Source organism: Nestor notabilis, unplaced genomic scaffold, assembly GCF_000696875.1.
Source record: "Nestor notabilis isolate BGI_N333 unplaced genomic scaffold, ASM69687v1 scaffold11036, whole genome shotgun sequence".
NCBI lineage: Eukaryota > Metazoa > Chordata > Aves > Psittaciformes > Psittacidae > Nestor > Nestor notabilis.
Window position 1 is genome coordinate 76,536 of NW_009931519.1, and position 26,286 is coordinate 102,821.

Consider the following 26,286-nt stretch of genomic DNA (forward strand, 5'->3'; position numbering starts at 1 on the left):
CCACTGTAACACCCTCCCACACTGCTTCTGTACATTGCTCAGGACTTCTGTGACCCATCATTTCATATCCTGCTCTGCTCAGCATTGCCTTAACCCTGTTGTACAATGGTTCACTCCTGAGTGAGCTGACTGACCTTGACAAGCACAGCAAATAGCTGAGGAAGATGGCCATGACAACAAAAATGCATCCATTTAGAAAGACGCAGCAAGAGCACTCACACTGGGAGATGCACATAGGGCATTTGGTCCAAGAGGGGTGGGACAAGGTCACTGGTGCATTGCAGGATTTGATCACACGTCATTTAGATATCTAACAATCAGAATCTTACGCCAATGAGCACCCACCTTTTGATTTCTATTTTAAAGGTTGACCAGCTTCTCCAGCCAGCAAAGACAGGCTCCAAAATGTCATCCAGATGATGATTCTGTTGCTGCCTCTCCATCATCCTTGTCATATCTATTGTCCCTATGTTTTTGACTTGTGCTTCTTAAGCTCCAGCTCATATCCCATGCCCCACCCCCTTAATTACATTAATATTTGGTTTGTTTGAATTTTTCCTATAGAAGTGAATCTACAAAGATGAGCTCTCAGAAATTATGGCAAAAGCCAAATGCAATCTAAGGCACAGCTCAGGCCAATGCCTGAAAGATGGCATGCATCAAGAGGATGTGCAGCTCTGTGAGATCACTGTCTTCCTTTAGCTGCTTGAACTTAAGCTGAATCTCCATATTTCATTATATGCTGTGCAACATATGGACAAAATTACTTGGAATTCTTCCAAGTAATCCTATCTTATCAAGCTCTTCAGCAGTTGTGCTTGTTTAGTCTGGAGAAGAGAAGGGTCAGGGGGGACCTCATCACTTTCTATAACTACCTGAAAAGGAGGATGGAGAGAGGAGGTGGCTGGTCTCTTTTCCCAAGTAACAAGTAATAGGACCTCCCCCTAAAGCTGCACCGGGGAAGGTTTAGATTGGATATTAGGAAAAATGTCTCCACAGAGAGGGTGGTCAGGCATTGGAACAGGCTGCCCACGGAAGCGGTAGAATCACCATTCCTGGAAGTGTTCAAAAAATGTGTAGATGAGGTCCTCAGTGACATGGTTCAGTGGTGGAGTTGGCAGTCCTGGAGTAAAGGTTGGACTTGATGATCTTAAAGGTCTTTTCTAAACTAGTTGATTGTATGATTCTATATGACTCTATGATTCCATCAACTGGGCTAAATCCTGGCAATGCAGTGCAGATGATGTTTCTCCATCATTTGCCTTTAAGGTGCATCTTGTTCCACTAAGGACAGCACCAGGCTGTAATCCCCCAGACTGGAGGCGGCACGTCATGCGTTGCACAGCTCTGCTTTGCCTTCTCTGCTGTGCTGTTTACCAAGGCCAATATACACCACTTTGTACACATAACCCTTAAGGGTAGATGTGCCTTTTGGAGAGCTGTGTGACTTGAGCCTTTGGCCCAATGACCTGGTGGTGCCCCAGCCAGATGTCACTTATGCCAGCGGGTGCTCCCAAGGAGTAAAAAAGGTGCCTCTGTCTCCCCGTCCTGGCGTCTGCTCCACATATGTGGTTCAGAGCTGTAAGTGGACTTCCAAGGTGTAAGTGGAGGATATTCAGATCACACATGGTTTGCACCTGGATTCACTGCTGTGGAGGCACAAACACCCAAGCTGTCTTTACATAGGTTAAGATCCCCCCCTGCTAATTTGAGCCTAAGGCTGTATACGGAAATGCTCCTGTGCCACTGGGACTGGGAAGGCGCAGCCTGACCTGAGAAGGTGATGGGCAGCCAAGTATTTTAAGGATAGTGATGTATTTTGAACAGTTTGCTGAGAAGAAAAAACAAAGAATAATAATCTTTAAAAATCAACTTTTTTCCTTACCTATTGCATACCTAAGACTCAGCTGCTTCCTATCTCTGCCCACTAATCCCTTCTCTTGCATGTCCTCTACTTTAGCTGTAGGTCTCTTGCATGTGCCTGTCTGTCTCCATGTTCCCACAGGGCCTTATCTTACTGCTTTAGCTCTCCACGCTGTTTCCCTCAAACCTACTGAAACACCGGATTGCCCCTGGAGCAGGAAGGTTTCCCCTTCATTCTTCCCCTCCTTACTTTGCTTAGTCTTCTTTCCTTCCTTTCACCATCTTTGGTGTTTCACCACTCTTGCTTCTAGATTTTTCTACCCCACAAACCCATAAATCAGGGTCAAGTTTATGAGGAATTAATTTTTCATGGTGGTTATGCTGTTAACAGCTAAACCAATGGCTATGCCTGTGTAAGCTCCTCCATAGTACCCTTAGCACAGCAGGACTGACCTTTTCAGTCCAGCTCTTGCTCCTTTCCATAAGCCTATGGAAAGCATACAGCTTGCTGTATATGGGAATTTTAGCTCACTCCTTTGCATGTTTCTTTTACATACTATCAGGTTTCCACAGGACCAGTCCTGGAAATGGTCATATTTAATGCTAATTACAGAATGACTGATTATTAATACTGGGACCTTTATATGATTTGTCTATACGCACCCTGAAACCCTGTGTTTGGCCCTTCACCATGCAGCAGCACAGCTCCCCGCCTTGATCTTGGTTCCAGCCCCCTTTCTGGGTCTGTTGCTCACCCAATCAACAATCCATGTAGTGCAGCCGTAATTGCCCACATTCTGGTTTCCATGGCAAACCCCCAGGAACGTGGGCTGGAAGGGAGCTGCAGCTTCTTCTGACGTGGCTGGTGCAGGGCACCAGGGTGCAGATGTAGAGCCCTGTGGGCTGGAGATGTAACATTACTCATTTGGGAGCAAGCCTTGCTCTTTAACACAACAATGCTGGCCACCTCGGTGATAATGCTGGTTTTATTCTGTTTACAATTGTTGTTCAAATCCTGGTACCAAGTAGTTCTTGCTTGTGTCTCAGCACTCACCAGTTAACAGGCTCAAATCTTGGGAAAGTAAAAATAGCAAGCCCTGTTACCTCACAAATGCCTGTCTATGTTTGCCATGCTCACTTGGAGCAGAAGAGTAGTCTCAAGCCACAGGCCATTCTTCTACTTGCACATGTCCATGACAGCATCTGCTATTTTTTGACTTTCCTCTTTTGTTTATTGAGAAAAAAGACCCTTTTTTCTCCAGTTCTATGTTAGCAATTTTTTTAGTAATCCGTTTTCTAAACTACTTGCAATACCTGGCAGGTCCCCAGTCTGATTTCCTGAAGGTCTCCCAGTGGTGCAAACCCAGTGCCTTTCCCTGCTGGGTGTGGAGGAAGCTCAGCCTCCACAAGCGTTTCTTTTCATTGCAGCGCTAGCATCAGGGTTTTGGCACAGGCCCTGCAATGCACTGGCACAGAGAACCCTATGTCCTGATTTTGCTAAGAGCCCTTTGCACCACCTGCCCAGGGCACCCCTTCTCCCTGCCAGGAATGAGCAGGACCTCGGGCATTGCCATGCCCCAAGCCACAGTGTGCTGCCAGCTGCCTACAGGGAGCCTTGGCTGCACTCTCTTCTGTTGCAACCTCTCTGCTTGATTCCCTTCCCTCTCTGCTTTCCATTTTCCACCTCTTCCCTTAACTTCTCACTCTCCTCCCATCTCTGCAATCCAGCTGTCTGTTCCCAAGCCTTCATTTAAAGTATAAACATAGAGGCAAGAGTACCCGACTTGCCTTGCAACCCTGCTCTAGGCATTGCTGTGTATGATACCAGGCATGCAATCCATACCTGCGCACACGGACCCTAACTAGCTGCTAATGACACAGGCAGTCAGCATGCTGCATCCCTGGTATAGAGCTTCTGGGAAAGCCCAGCTATGAAAGCTGTTTTCATAAGGTTATGGAAGAAATTAGCAGACCCAACTGGAACTTTCAAGAGCTGATGAGAAAAAAATAAATTAAATTAACTGTGTCTGGAGTCATCCACTAGATCATTCAGAGGCACGATAGCCAAGAAGCGGAAAAGTCAATTCCCTTTGCTGGACAAGGCTGGCTCATGTTCTTGGCAGGAAAGCCTGAGCGGGGGCTATAGCCTATGCTCCCAAAGGGGAGGGAAGCAATATATGGCTCAACTTGAAGAAAACTGCCTGGTATTTTATGTGGTGCAGAAAAGTGAAGTTACTTCAGATGCCTGTTTTGGGAAACTGCCATCTGAGCAGCTCAGAGCTTTTCGGTGACTCACTGTAAACCAGATACGATGGAAATCTTTCTGACAAGCAGACTTCAGACACCCTAAAGTCTTGGCAACCCAGATTAACGAAGGGTTGTTAGTACCAGTGCCAGCGTGGTGTAATGTATTTCACACGTTCACAAGATGTGGGGCCTGGGGGACCAGGCTGTCTGTGCGCTTTTGAGTCTGGGCTCAAGACCTGGCAGCGGCAGAGCAGAGGTAATCAATCATTGCTACATCGGTGACTCATCCTTGGGTGCCTCCTCGTCTGCACTATGACGATCACCCGCTCGTTAGGACACCCAGCCACTGTCACATCAGCTGGAATGGCTGTGAAATGGTTCACTACTTGGGGTTGCTTTTCAGCAAGCAAGGTGCCCTGGCAAAGCTCAGACCCTGGGTGGGTGATTGTGCTTCAGCTGCATCACACCTGCATGCCACAAAAATGGGAGCTAGACCTGTGAATTCCTGGGGGGTCATCAGAAAGGGACTTTGCACAGTTCTTTGCAGTACATTAAGACTTAGACCTATTTTAACATAGAATCACAGAATGGTTTGTGTTGGAAGGGACCTTGAAGATGATCTGAGTCCAACCCCCCTGCCCTGGCAGAGACCCCTTCCACTAGACCAGATTGCTCAAGACTCTGTCCAAACTGTCCTAACATAACTTTTGAAATGCTGATCTTCGTACGTATCTAGATATCTCAAATATATAACATTTTCCTATAATGTATGTATTTTCTCATATTTATTCTGTTTGCACAGATCATTCAGTGTTGTTTCCATTAAGAGGCAGAAGCACATTTTCTCAATAAAAGTGATTAAAGGGTCCTGACTTTTAGGGTAAAGGTGCCACCAGAATACTGAAGGCTTCATGAAATGGGGAAATTTTTAACTGTTCTTGCAGTTTCCAAAACTACATTGAGTGATGCTTTTCCGCAGGAGCATTACCTACACAATCACGCATCACAGACACTATTAGAATTATCACTGTTTCTAAAAATCATAGGTTATGACCAAAAAAACTCCAAAGACAGGATGAGAAATCATCAGCATCTGCTTTCAAATTAAGACATTTGTAGCTCTTTTTACTTGTCTCCTGTTTTCTGAACCTGACTCTTCATCCAGGTCACGTATGTGAGCTTTTCTCTACAACTTTGAAAGCCAGAAACTTCCACTAAGGAACAAAATTGAACTGAGATTTTCATGCAGTAAGATGATTCCATTTCCCAAGGAGACAGTAAACATAAATTAATGGTATGATCAGGAGAAAAGGCAGCACTAGTTACAGAAAATTAAATGGAAGTGGCTTATGGGGGGAGTGAGTGGCTCACACAAAACTGATTTTTTTTTCTTCTTTTTGGGAAATATTTTTCACTACCCTTCCTCCATCCCCTATTTGATTCTGCCCTGCACAGCCCGAGTGTTCACCAGGGTGCTGGGTCTCAGCCCACACCTCCCCTTTTTTACTAAAAGGTAGCCTCAGGCAAACCCTGAGACCAGTAACATTGGTTTTGAGATGGGAACATTAAAGTCCAAGATGTGGCAAGAGTTAAATAAAATAAGCTCAAGCCATTGCTTCCCTTCCTATCTCCTGTGCAGGGAAGGACCTGATGTCACCACATTGAGGCCAGATCTACGCCATATATTTAGCCTCAAAATTGAGGAGAGCAGCTCAGGGAACATCAACCAGGGAGAATCCTCACAGCCATCCCCAAAGGCTCTCAGCATGACAGCCACCGCTTTTAGTGAGTAGCTTCTTCCAGAGTGGCTTTGTTAGTGGCTGGATCCTCTCCTGTTACACTCCAACACAGCTGAAGCCATGGCTGCTTCATAGTCTCTCATCCTCCTCTTCCTCCTTTCTTTCCTCTTTTTCCTTCTTTGAAAAGATTTCACTGGATTCACCTGGGGTTTTTTTGTGGGTTTTTTTTTGTTTGGTTGGTTTTTTGTTTTTTTTTTTTCTTTTTTTTTCTTTTAAATCCTTTTCCTCCACCTTCAGCTTCTTCCACATGACCTGGACGCTAGATGCGAAGGCTTTCCCGTCCTTGGATCTCTCCTTCTGCCCAAGTGTTTGATGAAAATACTGTTGTCTTCTAGTCACTATAAGCTTCCTGTAAACAGCAAACAATTTTTCAGACAAGAAGCTGAGAAGATCAAGAACATACAGATATAAAAACCCAGCAGCCCTCTGCTTAAAAGGGTACAACATTGTGCCCAGCTCTTCCCTCCAGCCCCATACCTTTTCCCTGCACTTTTATTCTTTTCCCATTGTTTGTTTCTCCTGTTGCTCTTCCATCACTAACTCCTCTACCACTATGTCCCTGTCTCTTCACCTGCCATGGTTGAAGGGGCTCCACTCTCTTCCCCTTGCCCCATTTCATCCAAGAGGCGCAGTCTCCTTGCCGTTTGCCATCCATCTCCCCTGTCAGCAGTGTAACCAGCTCTGCGCCTTCCCTCTGCCCAGGCAGTGACGGCCACAAGCAGCAGAAAAGCTGCAGAGCCAGGATCACATACCAACAAAACAGGATTTTTGCAGAGACATTGAGCCATGCTTGCTTTGGAGCGTATGAGTGCTTGACCCTTGTGCTTGCTAGGGAGAAGGCCAAAGACAACACATCACTTTGTTTCACTTAATAAAATGGTCCTTTTGGTCTATTTGTCTTCTACAGATCCCTCTCTTCTCCTCCTGCCCAATCACACCATGTTCCTGCAGTGAATGACTGAGACTCATTTGAAGAACTGCGCCTGTTGCTGAAGAGCTGCTGTTTAGAGGTGTGCTTGTTCATGGGCATGCATGGCTGTGTGAGTCTCTATAAAGCCTTAAGGTATGGAATGTATTATGACCATCCCCCCCTCCCCAAACACACCCACTCACCCCTGAGACGTGTTGTGACTACCATGAATTAAATACTGCTACTGTGCTATAGCATCATATTGCAATATACAGAACTGGCCATTACTGGCTTTTCCTGCATTGCTGAATATTATTTGTAGGAATTTCCATGGAGTCTTCCATGAGGGTATCTAAACGTCCTACAAGATTAAGACATCCCACCACTACCTGAGAGGAGCCACACACTCTTGTCACACCTTTGGAGTCCAATTTCTCCCAGCTCTGCCACTGTTGCTCTCAGGGTGCATCTGTTCTGTGTTTCGTTTGACACGATTGCTTGAGAACCTTCCAGCTTCAGGAACCGGCCCTGCTTCATATTTTTAAAGTGAGGAGGTTTAAGCTCAGCCAAGTCCTCCCAAGACACGGAATCTATCACTGTGGATTACTTTATGGAAGCATCCTGCCCTTGGCATCCCAGCCCAGCCACTGCCAGCCAGCACATCCCCTCAAGGAGCTGCTGCAGACAGCCCAGGCAGCTGTATGGGCAGAGCCCAGTAAAATCTGCATGCCCCAAAATGATCCAGGAGTTGATTTTGGGTGACTCAAACTGTAATTCACAAAGTAATTCCTTGGACAAACTTGCTTGAAAATACTTATGACACAGAATACTGAACTTGCTGGAAAGTCAGGCAGCACTCAGGTGCTTACTAAATCAATTTTTTTGCCTAAAAAATAAGACTAGCAAGACAGTTTATCACCAGGTTGGTGGCTATGGTTCTTGTTTGTTCTCAGCAGGACCCATTTGCACAGACAATTTCAATATGATTGAAAAAAAGAGACAGTAAAAACAATGGAGAAAGCACTTCCTAATGTTTACAGGGATGGGCAAGGTGAACATATCAGAGCTGCTAATCATCCATTTTGATTGCTCAGTCTGGGAAGGCTGAAAAAACTGTGTATAGGAACCAGTCTGTGTTTAGGAATAACATTTCCTTTCTGGTGACACACAGAAATGACATTTAGATGCTGCTTCAACAGATGCATTATTTTATTACAAGCAAATACAGGAGCTTTGTTTTCCCTGTTACTGTATGACCTACATCATCCGTAACCTTTCTACCAAGAGATCTCACTTCAAATGACAGTGAAAATTGTTCTGAGCACTAGATGTGTTAGTTCTGCTTCAGATGTCCAGGGGACTTCATCCATTCATCATTTCTAGGTGTTTGGCTGGAGAGGGATTTCATCCTCCCCCAAAAATTACTAGCTGAAATCTGGGGTAAGTTTACAGTCACACTATCTGCCTGACAGAGGAGCACATATGAAGTTAGCCTGTCTGATGTCGGTCTAATACAGATATCAGCCCTGAAACTCACATTCTCAGGCTTCTCTGCCTGCACCATGGATCTGTCCGTCAGCCCAGTTCTTTCTGGGCTGGTGACACCTATTTTGAGAACTGACATCCTAAATATCAGAGCGAGGAAACCAGAGGGGTTTCTCTCTATTTCTCCATTCAGCAACCACACTGCTTTGCAAGCAGACTTGCAGACCAGCTGAGGCGGTGGATTCGCCTCAGTGCCAAGCAAGCCAGAAAACTTTCTTGCTTCCAAATCCCCTATGATGGCTGGCTTTATAGCTTCAGAGGAAAGAGCTGGGGCTGAGCGCAATACAAGCATGCTTTGGTGGCGTGATGGTCACCCCACCATGGATGACTCTGCACACCAGCTCCTTTTATTTGGGAAAAGGCATTTGCTTTTGATACGTTTCTGTGACTTCTTCTGTTCTTAGTTAACATGCTTTCTTTTTTTTATGTAACTTGAAACCTGCGGCCAGAGGAAAAGGGGGAGGAAGCTTAATAAAGACTTCTAACAGCGAAGGCTAAATGGAATCTGTTATAACATTATTGGTATAAAACCAAACCTGTAGATTCTGCAGAATGATACAACGTTCTGCTGTTTCCTACCAGATGATCAGAGCAATTTAAGAATAGATTCGGAATCTGCTGTACTTGATGTCTCACGTGGCCTGTGGCAAAATTGGGTGACTTACTTAGACTCAAATACAATACTCTGTCCTCTGCAGCAGAAATAACATCACTGTGTTTGGCAGAAGATTCAGAAGAAACCCGCTCCTTCCTGAAGTGCCTACACCAACTACCCTTCATATTACAAAACAGAGAAGGTGAGATCTCAGAAGTTACTGACTCCCTGCACCAACTGGGCAATGAAATCCAACCCTTTCAGCTTCCTCCCAATTTGTGCTGCAACTTGTGTGTGTGTGTGTGTGTGTGTGTGTGTGTATATATATATATATAGACACTTCTGTATCCCTCTTGATTTAACATACGAACTCAGGCTGCTGTTTCAAGTTCTGGCCTCAATGCGAGAAGCTGCTGCTGGTTTCTGAATAACCCAAGAAAAATTGAGGTACCAGATAAACTAAAAAGAATTTCAGTGCCCAAGACAGCAAGGACTGCAATACAATTGTTGGATTCTCCAAACACTTGCTCCTGAGCTACACAAGCAAAAGAAGAATCAGTTCCTAGGTGTAAAGACTGGAAGGGATTATGCCTTCCCTGCAGCATGTGAGTATAATCGCAAAAGCACTCAGAGTTGGGAAAGGTTAATCAACTTAATCCCACCCTGCTCTGCTACAATTCATCTATCTAATACCATCTCGCCTTCTGTGAATCTTCATGTGAAACAAACAGAAAAAATGGACTCTGTCACAGATGGCAGGCCACAAAAAGTCAATTTTGTAACAAACTCAAAATCCTCATCCTGAGATAGTGGGAGAAAACTTACCGCTCAGGGCCAGGTTTTTTGCAAGAAAGTAACCTCTGGGGTGATGAAAAATGAGAAACACATTTACATTTTTTGGTTGTATTTTTTAAAACAGACTGTAAGTGTGAATAGAGCAGGAGAATCGATTAGTATGATGCTAAATAATTGCAAATACCAAATTAATTCAGGTTCTTAGACATTTATTTTTGAAGCACTGCCTCCAGCACCTAGCCCAGATTCAAGTAACTGCAATAACCTGAAGATGATGGAAGTAATTCGAAGTGGACTTCACACAGGCAACTTGCCTGGGAAGGGCATGCAAAATTTCAGCCCCATTCAGGTTTATACTAGCTACTCATCCAACCCTGTACCCAACCTGCCACCACATACATGAGCAAAGGAACACGCTGATGCCCAAAAGCGAACAGCCAACTGAACGGTACTGGATGCAAGTCCCACAAGAGCTCCACTGGGACCTGCAGAAGCCCTGGGTTGCTGCAGCGCTGAGACAAGATGTCACCCCAACCCTCAAAGGCGTTTCTTAAAAACTACAGCTATGAGCACAGAAATGAACCTCAAATGAACCCGCTGGCAGCTGAAAAACTGCAAGGTTGATCAGGGCAAAGCATCTGGTTTCTGACAGGTTATGTACACCTAAATAATATGTGGGAAGTGACCCCACAGCTGACCATCTCCACATCCAGCCACAGCAGCCCTCTCCCCATGGGATATATCCGTTAGAGCTCACAGGCTCTCCCAAGGCCAAGCCCAGTGCCTACCAGAGGCAGACAGAGACAGTGAGAGCAGCCTCTTGTTCCCACCTGGAAACAGTACACAGCAGCTTCAGGGCAAGATGGCTCTTCCTCTCCCTTTTCTTTTTGATCACAGCACCAGGTTTTCCCCTCTCTCTGTAGTTTTCCAGTCAACTCAGTCTTTTGTGCTTTGCCTTCTTTCCATTTTTACCATTATCCCATCCCACATTCACATTTCTGTAGCTACCCAGTCACACCCCGCATTTTAATTATGCGTCTTCACTTCATGTCTTCCACTTTCATTTCCAAAATTGAACCATCTCTGTCTTTGAATTCCTCTTTTTTAATCTATAACCAATTTTTCACACACACACAAGGGCCCTTGTTATTGTTTAGATAAACACGGCCTTCTGCTGACTTCAGTTAATGGGTATTTTACTTCCCTTTGCCGTTTTATTTTTTTTAAACCTCAGTGACATGCAGACATACCTCTCAGACTGCAGGAAGATACAACAAAACAAGACAGACCAATTTGTATTTATTCATATCTGTATAGTTATTTAACAGCCACGAGCAAGGATATTCTATGGGTGTGTATGCATACCTTTACTATATGGTACAGAATACTTTTATCAACTTGCAGCCAGAAAGACAGTCCCTTAAGATGTGAAGCTGTGGCATAAAACATTCATGAAAAGAGCTCATCTTCCATTTCTGAATGGCTGGAAAAGCCAGGAGCGAAGCTTGTAATCAATCACCAGGAAGGAAATGATTCTGCAATTCCATCTAAGCGAGACACATTACCTGTCTCATCAGCCTTATAACAACGTTCCAATGTTGATACTTACATGGCCGTACACATGAATCAGCTTAGTGTCCTCCTCTGCCTGAAACAACCAACCGGATTAAAGGGACTGTTGTGGAAATGTGGCTCAGTACTTGTCAGCTGGTTTTTTAAGAGGAGGAGGGAGGAAAACCCCTACCCCCAGTATTGTCACAGGGTGAAGAAAACATCCTTAAAATCCTCTAGGTAAGTACAGCATCAGAAGAGTGTCAGCACTTTTTTGACAGATAGTTTCCTGATGCAGGAGATGAGCAGGTCAAATAAGCCCAAAGAAAGTTTCGCTCTTGTATTCAAAGTTTACAGAGCTGATGCAGAAATTTCACTGCAGGAGAAGGGTAACTGCTATACTTCAAACGAGAAATCCAGAGGAAAAAGTAAAAATAAACTCCAAGTACCAGCTGATGATGTTAACTAATTCTCCCCCTATTCCAAACTGGAAACTAACCAAAAGAAGGGAGACAAAGAAGGGAACAACCAACATTTTATAGCAATTAAAGTTTATTAAACTCTTGAGGCACTGAGATATATAACATGGTGTTAAGGTCAGTGGACATGAGGCTGCAGCACACTAGCAGTTAAATCCTCTCTTTCCATCTCTCCAGCTCTGAGGATGACAGTCAGATTTTTAACTCAGAATGGCAGAAAATGTAGTTCAAGGTTACCAAAGCCCCAGAGCGCACAGATGCAAGCCTCCTGGGGAACTGTCTGCAGTCCCTCCACAGGCACAGCAGGCTGCAAGAGGAGGGCAGGAGGAAGAGTCCGTACCATCACATGGCTGATTTAGCAGAGAGCAAAACAGAACTAAAACAGACTTGCTGCACGGTGAAAGTGATGTAGGTCAGCAATCAGAACACTGATTCAGATAAACTCTGAGGTTGGGGCAAATAAGGAAATAATCTAATATAACCTCCTATATAATAGGAAGGCCATAAAATTTCATCCAAACCAAGACCACCACCATTACCAATTCTGGGCCTCACCATTTGATGGCATTGTAAACAATCTTCCTCAAATTAATTCCATATGAGGACCAGTAGCTTCCAACAGCTCTAAACATCCTTTGATTTAATTTATACCATCTTGCACCTGCCCAATTTTGAGCAGCACTTCTCATACAAACGTCCTCAAACATCAGTCACCAGACGAACCAGCAGCAACTGAGCAGATACCCAAGCATAAACATGATGAGATCAGCCAGACTCTGAGGCAGTGTGACACTGGCACAAACAAAGGTTGGAGGATTCTCATTGTCATTCTAAGGGTATTATGCCAGAAACACGTGTAATAACTTCCCAAAGTGGATGACAGAATCCCATCTGGAATTTTCTAACTGGAAAAACATACAGGAGTAGGTCTATCATAGTGCATGGAGTAGGTTAGCAGTTTCACTTACAGGCAAAAGAAGTCTCAAACTTTCCCTGTTACCTATTCATCTTTTTCCCACTCTATAAACCCTTCCTAGATGATCTTAAGGTCCTTTCCAACCCCAACCATTCTATGATTCTATGACTCCTACATACAACAAACCTCCACTGCAGTGTGTCCAGCAACAGCCAGCATACTTAGTACCCTGCTGGAGGCTTCTGCTCCGAATCAGGCAGAACAGAAACTTAGATCCAAGTACTCCTTCTTTTAGAAAATGCCCTGGCTATTATTCATCTGTTCCTGGGAGGCACTTTGGGCACATTTTCATCAGAAATCCTGCCCAAAACCCTCAGACATCTTTCTGTAACGAGAAATTGTTTTCCTTTCCAAGCAGTTCTTCTCTGGCTCATCTGTTGTTTGGACATTGTATCTCTGCTAGAGGCAGTGCTAGAGGCACACAAACCCCATCAAACATCATAACAGAATCAAAACCATAAATGTTCAAGATGATGAGAGCTAGAGAGAAGCAGTGAAGCTTTTCAATTTCAACTCCATATAAATTGAAGAGCAAGCGAAGCAGACAACAACAACAAAACCACACCTTTAAACTATGCTGTAGGAGCTGGACTTAGTCCCTGACTCAGGTGAGTGTCCTACTTCCCTACAAGACCAAAATAAGTAAGCAGACTATACCCATCTGATGCAGCTGTTTGGAAATACTGATGTTGTACAACCCACAATCCCACAAAATGAAAACAAGATTGCATATTCAAAGTTGACAAGGGCATTGTTTTCAAAACAAAACATTCTAATTTGTTCTCCTACTGAACCATTTTCATTACCCTCATGAGAGATGGGAGTGCTGTCCCAGCGGGGATATCCATCCTTCCGACCAGTAAAGGAAGCATTTCTTCATGGAGATGTAAAAGATGAAGTAATCAACATTTCCCATTTTAAAGTAGAATCTGGTTTTATTCAACACAGGACTATAAATGGATAAAATTCACAATAACCAGCATTAAAAAAAACCAAAACAAATGACCACCAAACCCTACAGCCATACTTAAATTTCACTCTACATACTGGTCACTCACGTTTCTACATACAAAATTTTGTCAAGTCTTGCTCGCTACCAGATTGATAGATATTGACACCTGATACTAACAAAGCACACAGTTTATTCACAACTTCTAGGGGACTTTTAGGGTTAAGAAAGAAAAGCAAATCTTTATTTTTTGTCCAACAAGTTCATAGCTGGGAGGAACTGAAACGCTGCACATTAGGACGGAAGGAGACATCGGCTCACTAAGAGCCCTAACTCCTGCCTACAAAGGACTCAGCCCAGTACCTCCAACAATGTCATCATCCCATACCCAAGTCACTGCAGTGCAAAAGCTATTCAAATAAATAAATAAATAACAGCAGCAGCCCTGACAAGTAAAACCCAAGACACGGTTAAATATCTTTACAACCTGTAACTGTTATATACAACTGAAAGCATTTTAACCAAAGACTTCAGCCCATAGGGACTGGCCTCTCAGCATCTGAGGGCTGCAGAGTTTAAATTGTTTTGGTAAACTAGTATAAAGGTCTACGTACCTTTTTTGGGGGAAAGGGATTGGCATCTTCAGCTGAAGTCCTCTATTCCTCCCTCCTCAGGTAGCCACTGAAGTTGTGCCAATACAACTGTTTTGGGGTGGCAGTGTTATTCTTCCCCCCATGTGAGGCCAACATCAGTCCCCTGGTCTGGCTGCAAGTCCCCATGGTCAGCCTGGCCAAGTGAGGGGCAGCGTGCCATGCCACTGGTATGGGAAGTCCTTCCAAACAACATTACTGCATAATTCTGTCATTTTCAACTACAGCCTAAAGCCCAAATGTAGCACAGATTTATGAATTCACATGTTGAGCATCCCCACTGGTCTCAACAGGTTTAATGAAAATCTAAAGTTAACCATTCATCCAGGTAACTGCAGAGTCGGAGCCTGTATACAGCATTCATTCGCAAGGACCTCGTACCTTCCTTAAATCTTTGTGGGACTGAGGTTTTCCCTGGTTTTCAACAAAACAGTTAAAAATGAACATATTCTTACACTGTTCAAGTCAAGCATAAAGCACGAGCTGAATGAAACCAGTGAAATAACTCATCAAAGACTGAACAATTACTAATCAGCCCTGGAAATTAAATGTTGTGCCAGCATATGGAACAACACCAGTAGCTGATGAGACATTTCTTTACCATATTTTATGGGACTATTTTAGAGCGTGCTGTTTTATTAATCAAGTGTAAAGACTACTACATTGTTTCACAATATTTAAGAGCATAGTTCGGAACAAGACATGTGCCTAGGGTTTTAATAAATACAGTTAAGAATAATACACAGTTTAAATTATCTAGACTTCATGATTACTATTTAAATGATCTAGACTTCAAGTATAAACACCTCATATAAAAAACCCTCCTTTTTACTTTGTACATCTTAAAAAATAAATCACAGAAACATCTGTTTTGCAAAGGAGACAGCTGTACAAAGAAATGATATGTTTTGAAGACATTAAACCATCTATTCGCTGCATAATACTAGTTGCTGAAATGTTCTCTTACAACCTACCACCTAGGCAATTTTTCTTTTCTGATATTTTGGCTCTAAATCAGAAATTCTGAGCCACTTGAAATTAGCCACTTGAAAGAGATTTCTGGTTATTAAGGCCCTGATCTGACAATGACATTCACATGCACACACCAACACCGAAATCAGGGAGTACCTGACAGCAATCACGGTGGCAGCAGGCACTAAAGCAGCTCATTTCTTCAATCCTGCAAAGCTCAAGTATGACAAGTCACAGTTCTCTGCTACCCTAAGGGCACATCCTCTCATTTCAACCCAGCCTAGTGGAGCAGCGCAACAATTATGTGACACTTGCACAACCAGTTTATAATGCCCCGAAAATCATGAGAGCCCCCCACCGGACATTCTGACTCACAATCTGCTTTATCTTGCTTAGGACTCTTCCGCACAATCCTCATTAAGGATGAACACTCATCCAGAGAGTCTGTGAAAACTGCTAACTGCAGTACACTGCAAGAGTAAATTCCAGTTCTTTGCCTACCAAAAGGCTCGATGGTGTCCTTGGGATTAGAAATAGGACTGTAGTTAAAAACTAATCATATGGTGAGGTTATTGTCTGAGCAGCATCAAAATACTAATAGCAGTGCATCTTAACAACCGGCTGGTATTGTCCTCTATAAAGTGATGCCCTTGATATGCACAAGATGACATAAGGGATACATACTTTGCTCACTGACACTGGAACCTTACACTGCTAGACTGTGATGATTTCAACTTCCTTCTGCTCTCATTTTGACTTGTTTTTGGAAAATACACAGTTTGGCATTTTAATTAAAAACATCCTATGAAAAGAAATAAAAAGGCACTTGGTATTTGTCTTTGGATCAGTTGAGGCGCACTGCTAAAACCTTCCCAAAGTTCCTGTCTCTTCATCTCATGAATAGTTGCCATCCTGAGGTACTTATTCATGTGCAAAAATCAGAGCTTCAGGGATTTACCAGCTGCATTTTTCACACTGCTTCCAGTAAACGTGCAAAGTTCTTCATCAAACAGAATCTCTTCAATACAGAATAATGAATTCCATGAAGTTTGTTTTTCAGGGAAGAGCTGTGATCACTGACGCAGTCCTTATTCCAAATCTGGTCTTGTAGCTCAGTGTTCTTTAAACCTGAGAAAGGGCAGCAACCAGGCAGGAAAAGCTGAAGTGTGGGGCATTAACAGTCACTAACTTAAAAATGCAGTATCCAGCCCAGGATCCATCCTTTGCCATGCATTTTTCTATTCCCTGCCCATTTTACTTCTCCAAAATTACAACCAAGGGACTGAATTTAGATTTTGTATATGCAAGTGTAACCTCACTGATTCAGTGGATTTCGGTTTTCCTCAATTCAAAACACTGTAAATTCAGTCACCCCCTCCTTTAAGGAGAACTTTGAGAAAGTTACATTTGAAACTATTCTTAAACACAGAGCAAGCAATCAAGCAGCTCCTTATTCCCCACCTGCATGCTCCATGATGAAACTCAGGAAGATTACATATTTGGGCAAAACCAAACAATAACCAAAAGACCATGACAGAGATATGTTTTCAGCTACTTTTCAAAATAAGATGTAATAAAATAAAATGTTCATGATTTGAAAACATCAAAACGATGTTTGCTTCAAAAGTGTTTTGAAGCAAAATTAAAACATACAGAAATGGACATACAGAAACCTCAGCAAGTTCAGTGTAAATCTAGATATTATGGGGCAAAGTTTTAGTAACATGTTTTTAAACTTACTAAAGAGCAACAGCCATGCATAATACTTACAGGGTATGATCTGCATTACACCGAAGCTCCTTCTGAATAAGACGGAGTAAGAACTGTAAAAACAGTCACGGTATCTGTGTTAGTATCTATACAGATACACAAATAAACTAAGTTTCAGGACAAGATGTTCACTGTTATTCACAGAGCTCCTCATTTGAAACACTGCCCTGAATTGTTGAACTTAGTTAAGAAAAAAAAATAATTAAAGGATTTACAAATGCTCAGTGTTTGGGAGAGGAGTTTTTACAAGGAATAAACAAGTGCAAAAGTTCCTTTTTGCAACTAAGGCATCAATTTCTTCATAAAGACAGAATACTTTTCCAGTTACTTTACCAGCAGATGTGTAAAGAAACCAGCAGAGGGAACCCAAGACTTCAATAAAACACGGCAGATAAAAATTTGAGAGCATAAAGTGCTTTAAGGCATAAAGTATTTTAGCTGGTATTTTGCAAAATAACTTTATGTGTGAAAAGCTTTAATCACACAATTGGTAAAGATGAATAACGTCAGTCACATTTAATTGCAGGATCAGGACTTTCAAGTGCACTTTAAAAGCCATACCAAGATATATCCTGGAATAAATCACCCAGGAAGGTGATTTTAGAAATAAAATTTGATGATTCCCATGTACATTAAAGCCAGAAGTAGAACTGCCAGGGTTCCTTACTGTTACAGGTTTCCTTATCTTCAGAGTTTCACTCTTGCATATAGAACAGTTCAGAGGGAGTGGCCAAGAGTGACACAACTGAATACCACGTAAGAGGCTAAAGCCCCTCCAGATACCTTAAAAGAAGTAACATTTGAACACAGCCATCGACATGCTGTACTGCAAAGAGTGGGAAAAACCAAACAGGATTTATTGGAACAGCACAGAGTCAACCTTCTCAAAAACAGAGTTTTACAAGGGCACTTTAACTCATGCTGTAAAGAAACATGGTTTTAATAAGTAACTATACATGAAAAAAAGCAGAGCTTTAAATCTCCTTGGGAAAACTACACGAGTCTTCTAAACCTGACTCTGCAGCATGGAATACCTAATACTGAAAACAACACAAGCAATGATTTACAGAGCTGCTGACTACCAGTGGCAACACACTTCAACTGTTTAATTACCTAATTATTAAGTTACCTAATTATTCTAAATTTTATTATTATTATGAAGTTACCTGATTTGTTTACTTAATTTCCAGAGATTTCACAGCTTAAATGTGGAAAAATGTACTTTAAAATTTTGGGTTTAACATGAATTTAGGAAAAAAGCCTCACTCATAACTCAATGCAAGACTTTCTGCTTTTCTTTTGTCAGGAAAGTGTGGTCTGAGACACTCAGCACTAGCTCTTCTGCAGGAGCACACAGCTCAGTGCTATGCTGTGCAGGCACAGGTCTTTGTCTGGTCACAGCCAGCACAGAGGAGGAGTACTTCTGAAGTGTTTCACAGTCACCTTGCCCTTTCATCAACACTTCCACCCAGGACTTCAAAAGGAGAGGATAAGCAGGTGACACTTCAGGGTATCTCTGAGGTAGTCATAGCAGCATTCTGCTCTACTGCAGAACAAAGCTTGTACATACACCTGCCGGGGAAATCTGTGGCAAAAACAAAAACGTAACCTACAGACTAACCTACAGGTGGGTGCAGCAAGACTGGCTTCAAAGGTATAGCAAGACACCCCTTGCCTCATCTTGTATCTTCCTTGGTCTTCAGAAACAAAGCAGAGCAAGTCAGAACTGGGGGAAAAAAACCAACCACCTTTCCAGGTCTTCCTATCAATCATACAGGATCTCCAAGAGGAGAAAAAGGGAAAATGGATGTGCTCTGTACCAAGCCATCATGTGTGTGCTGCACTCCTTTTCCCTATACATCTGCTCATGGTGACTGTCAAAAGTTAGTATGCCAGTTTTCCGTCAAACCCAATAGAGCAGTTGTAGAGCCCATGTGGAGAATGTGATGCATTAACTTTCAAGAGCTTCATTATCATGGTGATTTTGGTGATACAGCAACACAGCAAAACATTTGTTACTACTTCGCTAAACTGGCTTTTAAGAAAACGGAAGTAATTCTTCTGTGAGTGGAATCTGAAGCATCTTCTAGGTCTGTGAATGAAGGTTTACCTACAATTATGCCTGCTGTAATCTGCTCAGCCAGCAATCAACAGATACGTAGTTGCCTGCAATTGAAATGCATCAGAACTGATCTATACTTTTGATTAAAATTAGATGAGAATTTCGAAATGAGCATGTTTGCTCTTTAATCGAAAATTTCCTACACAATTGGAAGTTTATTGTAAGACAGTATTAAAACTGCAAAAGGAAAATTTGCATTTTAAAATAGTTTAGCACAAAGGAACTACACAGCAACTAAACAGTATTTTTAGACTTACTAGCAAGGCACATGCATCTGCCATCATGAGCATGTAAAACACATTGTTCCAACCAGATGGGGAAATAAGACCAGCTAAAAGAGGCCCCAAAGCTGCACCTAAAATATAATATTGATACTGTCAGAATGATGCCAGGTAAGATTTACTATGCTGAAAGAGAGTTATTTTGAGTTAGAATATCAATTTCTCCACCTAGTTAGCTCAGAATTACCTTATGTATTAAAAGGTCATAGAAAACACAAAATATTACTGGTAAAGCTGCAAGGCAATGGGAACCCTAACACAGGGGAAGCTGGAAGACTAGAAGTTTGAGAAATGCCTACCATTGGCTCAACAAAATGCCCTTTCAGTATTAAGCTGAATCCTACTCAATTTTCCCTTCCACATACCAGTGTGGAGGGGCAAGAATAAAATATCCCTCATCTCAGAAACAGCCTGATGGCATCTGCTTTTGCTGTCTGTGCCCAGTATCAGTTTCCCACCCTCCTCTTCCCTTCCTCCCTCCCTCCCTCAGACACAACTAGAAAGATATGAGGCTAAGTTTGCTCTATCCCTATTTCCAAAGCTGTACTGCATCCTGGAGAGAGCCCATGTTCTCAAAGATCCTTTGTTTTAATCTACCACAACTAAGGCAGGCTACCTTACAGCTCTGGCTTACCTACAGATCCTGTTCCATCGATGATCGCTGTCACTGTGGACAAGGCTCTTGCATTACCTTTCAGGCTTTTATGGGTACCCTAAAAAGACAAAGACTGCTTAGAGCCATCCTGAGCTGAACTCTGAAAAAGTCTTTATAACATGATGTAGCTCACATCCCTCCACATTAGATGTACATTGTGAAGATGCCTTAAACATCCTAGATAAGACCCTTTTATTACTACTTAAACAAGCCCTCTACCCCAACTACCTAATATATACAGTGTTCTCTATTATTAAATCTGTTACTTAAATTGCAGGAGCCAAGCGGCTTCCTGTTCTGCACACCATGGATTCAAACAAGGACGGCACTTCAGCTTTGCATTATGCTTCAAGGCTGTTTCCAGGGCCATCTCTTCCCCACTAAGCCCGAGGAACAAAAGAAAAAGAAAACAAACAAACAAAAAAAAACAACCCAAAACCAACAACCCCAACCCAAACAAACAAAGAAAAACCCCACTGCTGTGGCAGGAATACCAGAATCATGGGTATATACTGAAATGCTAACTCAGAGAACTCAAGTCAAAAGAAGCCTTTCAGTCCCAATTTTAGAAGCCAGATCTTCAGAGCAAAATAACTGATAAAGGGAGTAACTTAGTAGAAAGACAGAGAAACTGAGTAATTTGGAGAACTGCTAATAAGAAAGAGTCCTTTATCTCCAGTACACTGAGGAGAATCCAATCAGGTAATTATTGGTTTACGTTTGCTTGTGTCAGATGTTTGATTGTTGACATCTGAGGAATTGGTTGGCAATTTCAACCCGTTTCCCAAGGGTCACATAGGGATCTTCCCATGTTGGGCTGTGCTTTCGAGCTAGTGGCCCCTTCAGTAAGATTAAGGATAAAATGGGCAATGCATGGCGGCTGCCTTTGTCTTGCCAAGCCCTCCATGCCAAAGATAGGGCTCCAGAGGAAGTTCAGAGATTTCTGTCCTGCTCCTTCTCCTATATTTAGAGCATTTATTGTTACAGGATTTTTCCCTTTTGCGTGGTGCCTTAAGGAGCCAAAACATTTGAGACCAAACTTCCTAAGCGTACCTAATGAAAGGTACTAGGGTCAATGTTTTCACATGGCATTTGTGACTTACTGACTGGATCCAGCTGAAAATACTGCCATCTAGAGTAACTGTACAAGAGAGGGAAGAAGGTAGCATGGACAAAAGTAATGGTATGTGCCAAATACAGGTTTTCGCACTGATGGGAATTAAGTCCCCAACTCTCATGCGCATAGAGCTCCTCCCCTCTTTTAATGATGTAAAGTATAAAAGGGGAGAAGGTACTTGTACAGACCTGGCTTTGCATGTAAACTTCACAATGACTTTGGGCTGTCAGCTACGAGATCTGGTCTGTCTTGTTAGTAAACAAGAATAATTTAGAAGCCTCTCACAAGCATGACATTCATTCATACTAATACACAAACTCCAAAACAATCTCAGTGGTCGAGTTCAGCACTGCCTAACCAGCTCCTTTGCTTTGGGACAATGCAGCCCGTTCACTCATGAGCCTGCAGAAGTCACAGGGCTCTCTCTGGAGGCCAGAGCTGCTACACTGGAAGCAGAGGGGAGGCCAAACTCACCAAATCAGCAGAAACAGCAGTGGTGATCAGAGCATAAGGGCCATTCACCAGGGCACCACTGATGAGCAGCATCACTGTTGCAAGTTGACAAAAATGGAAAACATAAGTTGCCTGAAAGACTGTTAACCATAACACACGAGACATCATAGCCTATGGTTCTCAAATAGTTTAATCCTTCCTTGGCTCCCCTGACCCCATAACAGAATTGGGAAAGGAGAAAAAGCAACATACATTCCTACCTCTCTTCAGTGCTTACTCCATGATGTGAATTCTCAAATATAACAAGATAGGGTTGAGTCAAAAGGCACTTCCCAGGTGCTTTATTGATCCCAGTAGGTCAGAGAAAGGGGAAAATCTGATCAAACTAACTCTAAGAGCAGGGGATCCTCACAGGAACCACCCGTAAACTCCTTCTCTCCTTGTACAGCACCAAGCACCAGAGGGCCCTAAAACTTCCCAAGGCTTTTTGGTAGGTGACTATCAGCACTTGTACATCAACTTCTGTTTTGAGGTAACAAACAGAAAGCCACAAATGAATTCAGCCTATATAAGTAAAGTTAACATTGTTGTCAAAAGTACTACAAGTAGTCTTTAAGCACCTCTGACATTTGGCATAGGGAATATAATAAAGCCTGTGCTGACACAAGCAGGTCCAGAAAGAAGGCTAATGATATTAACTAAATCACTGCTCTTGTGCCACCCTTTATTCATTTCCTAGCTTGCCCTTCCTCACCCTGTAAAAAGCCTACAAGACAAAGTCTAGGGAATTTGAATCCAAACTTCCTCCTCTAAGGGAAAAGATAAAATAAAAATAAATAAATAGTAAAACAAGACCATCAAAGGTTCATAAATGAAAATTTCACAGAATACCAGGCAGAAAATAACTTTAATATACTCACCTACAGTAGCCTCAAGGCCCATTTTACTGACTGCAGAGAACATGTACAACTGCAGAGATGAAAAAACAAGCATGTTGAACACAAACATACAGACTAATCCTAAATTCCCCATTTTTCCCATGTTTCCCCATTTCCCCATCTTAACTACAAAATATCTTAGTTGGTATTATGTGAAAGCTATTTCTAGGTTTTACCAAATTCTATCAGACTACAGCAGAACAACTGTCTGATTGGACACAGGAGGGAGACAAGAGGTATGCTCCTATTCCCCAGTATGTCGTTTCAGAAGAAAGGGCTGGTTTATGAGATTACGCAAGTTTAAACTCTCAAACTACCAGCTGCAACACAGCACAGAATACTGACCACAAAAGAATCAAAGAAAAATGCCAGTTTTTCAACAGTTTGCCTTTAAGCAGCTAAGATGCTGGCTAAGAACTGAACATCAAATTTTACAAGAGAAAAATTTTCAATACAATCCTGTAACAACAACATTAGACTTTTCTGCTTGTTTAGTAAAGGTAGCCCCAATGTCTATAATTGTTCACCTGCTTGAATTTAAACATGCTAGCTTTAAACCTGGGCTGAACTCTCTATATTCAAATTAGAAGATGCTGTCTGCAGAACTTCCCAATGAATGCTGTCAAAATCTCAGCTGTAAGAGAGGAGCAAGTTCTTACTGTGGGTGCTGCAAGCAATAACATCATTCCGCAGGTTGATGCCCTCTTCTCCAGCCTGTCTGAAATCAGGCCTGCCAAAATTCCACCTGCAAAAGACACAAGTGTGTGAGGAAAACACTCTGGGCATGTTTTACACAAAAGACATCAGTTACACTTAATGAAACTCAACTGAGATTAAAATAACATGATATGACTTTTAATGCATAGCAGCAGAGAGCATTAGATTGACAATGTAATTCACACTTAGCAATATCCTTATTAACCCAGCTGGTTTTGACTTGGAAGATAACAGAAGCAGACAGTTGTTCTTCCTCACTATTCCAACCAAATATCCAAGATGACAGGGTTGGGGGCAGAATAGAGACGAAAGTTCATAGAATTATATTTATAAGTCATTGCTCTGCTGCTTTTGAACGCAAAAACCTTTTTGCCAGGTGCTACGTGGCCCCACTGCTGGCATTCTGGAATCCAGCTGTGCCCAGCTACTCACTGGTCTCTTAACTCATCACATGCAACAGTAAACTTGACTCTCAAGTGCTCTGTCCATGTTGAAGTGCAACCAGGAGAAATGAGCTATTCCAGATCTTGGGACAAATTAAATACTTGATTTTCTCTCCAGGTACTCACTCTAGGCTCTTAAATTTTCCCTACTTCTTGTGTTTGCCAGCAACTGTACACAGAAGTACTAATCAGAGCATGTGGCAGGAGGGGGCTGAAGGCCAGAGGGAAGGAGCTGCCAAAATGATATAAAGAGGCACTGGTACAGGGAGAAGGAAAAGAAGTTCTCTAGATTTTCCAGATTCCTCAATATTGCTGGCCCTGCCTCTCCCTTTCCAGCTGTCCATCTCCAAAGTGCTCATCGCATTGTTAAGCTTGTATTCACAGAGAGCAAGATGCTGCTGAAAGAAGTCACCCACATCTCTAAGGTTCTACTGACTCTGGCTTCTAGCTGTCTAGAATGAAATAAGCAACAAGAAATGGCAGAAGTCACATTCAGCACAAGACTGGAACAATTACTGCAACACACCTTGACACCTGCATCTTGAACTACAAGGGCCTCATAGGTCCTGATCCCGTGAAACTTCTGAGTATCATGAACACCATTTTCCAATAGACTGAAACAGGACTTATTTCCATAAGGAAACTAGAAGAGGTGGAGAGGCGATGAGTATGTGTGTGTGTCATAAATCAGCCAGGCATCAAGATGGTAATGCTTGCTTCATTGTGAGCTATGCTGTCTGCACTGGCATAAATTTAATCATTCAGTGGTCACCTCACAGATTGCAAAGGAATAGTCTCATCCTTGTTATTACTACTACTAGTAGTACCACAGCTTTTCCTAAACTGGTGTGATTAAGGATGAAATATAATATTAAAACTTACCAAAGATTCCACCCACATCAAACAGTGTAGAAAGGTCCCCAGCTCTTTTGGCATCAAGATGCTCTAGTGAGAGAAGTAAAACATTTGTCTTATCTCCAGACTATAAAACATTGAAACCTCACCACAGTCTTGTCATGTTAGGGTAAAGGCATTTTACAGCAGTACTGTTTATAAACAGGAGTAAGCTACCATAAGGTGACATTGTATAAGAATGTCCCATAAGCGGGTATTCAGGGATACATGTTTTTGAATGCAGCTACACTAACAGCAAGAGATATTTTACCACTTCAACTAACATACAATCACAGAACGATTTGTGTTGGAAAGGACCTTCAAAGGCCACCTAGTACAACATGGCTACAATGAAAACGGACTTCTTCAACTGGATCATGTCGCTCAGAGCCCTGTCCAAATTGATCTGGAATGTTACTAGGGATGGGGCATCTACCACCTCTCTGGGCAATTTGTGCCAGTGTTTCACCACCGTCATTGTAAACAATTTCCTCCTTATACCCAATCTAAACCTACCCTCTTGTAGTTTAAAACCATTATCCCCTGTCCCATTGCAACAGGCCCTAGTAAAAAGTTTGTCCCCATCTTTCTTATAAGCCCCCTTTAAGTACTGAAAGGCCATGTTAAGGTCTCCCCAAAGACTTCTTGTCTCTAGGCTGAACAACCCCAGCTCTCAGCCTTTCTTCACAGAAGTCATAGAGTGGCCCTCCTCCACCAGAGCACAGTAGAGGGGGAAAATCACCTCCCTCAACCTGCAGGTCATGCTTCCTTTGATGCAGCCCAGCATAGAGTTGGCTTTCTGGGCTACAAGTGCACACTGCCAGCTCACATCCAGCTTTTCATCCACCAGTGCCCCCAAATCCTCATCCTCCACCTCCTCAGGACTGCTCATCTCCTATCTTGTTTATTTCAAGCTCATATTTCCAGACAATTTGTAATCATAAGTCTTTATCCCTTTACTGTGATACTTACCTACATTAGTGATATAGAGGGGAAGCCAGAAGAGGAAAGTATAGCTCACCAACTTTGCAAACAGAAGACAAAGGGAGAACTCTATGACTCCCTGAGAGAATAAAAAAAACCATGAAGTTAGCATTGTGACAGAAGCTGCTATTTGCTTTCAAAGACCATTATGAAAACGGTTTCTAAGAAGCACTTAGGCTTTTTGTTTTCTCTCAAGAATTTCCAAGAAGCATTCTTCCCCTGAGAGCTCAAAGCTTACAATCAGAGCAGACTGCAGTATTTTACTTCTCTTAATTGCATTGAATTGACTGAAGAGGGAACACTAAAATGAAGAGAAAGGCTTTGATGCTGTTTGGGACACCTGCCTCACTTATTTTCCTCGTGCAGAGTTTTTATATAGCATTATAGCAGGTTTGGATTGTATTCCAGAGAAGCTGGATTCTTTAGATCCTTCCTTCAGATCTAAAGAGTCTAAGATTTCTTCCTTATTGTTTAACTCTTTGCAAAAAGACAGTAAACCAGTACATCACAGTTCAAATCAGTATGTGGTAACAGCACACTACAGACAGTGCATATGCCTATTTAAAATACTAATTTGTTCC

General features: G+C 42.4%; 1 protein-coding gene across 1 annotated transcript; it reads right to left on the reverse strand.

Moving 5' to 3' along the window:
- Positions 1-17,097: 17,097 nt before the first annotated feature.
- Positions 17,098-25,784, reverse strand: SLC37A1 (solute carrier family 37 (glucose-6-phosphate transporter), member 1; the record flags this gene model as incomplete). Its single annotated transcript, XM_010015949.1, has 8 exons — positions 17,098-17,154; positions 19,481-19,578; positions 20,139-20,217; positions 21,751-21,824; positions 22,650-22,698; positions 23,327-23,412; positions 24,710-24,772; positions 25,694-25,784. Coding segments are annotated over 8 exons (597 nt in total), but the record flags the coding sequence as incomplete, so codon positions are not given.
- Positions 25,785-26,286: the final 502 nt, after the last annotated feature.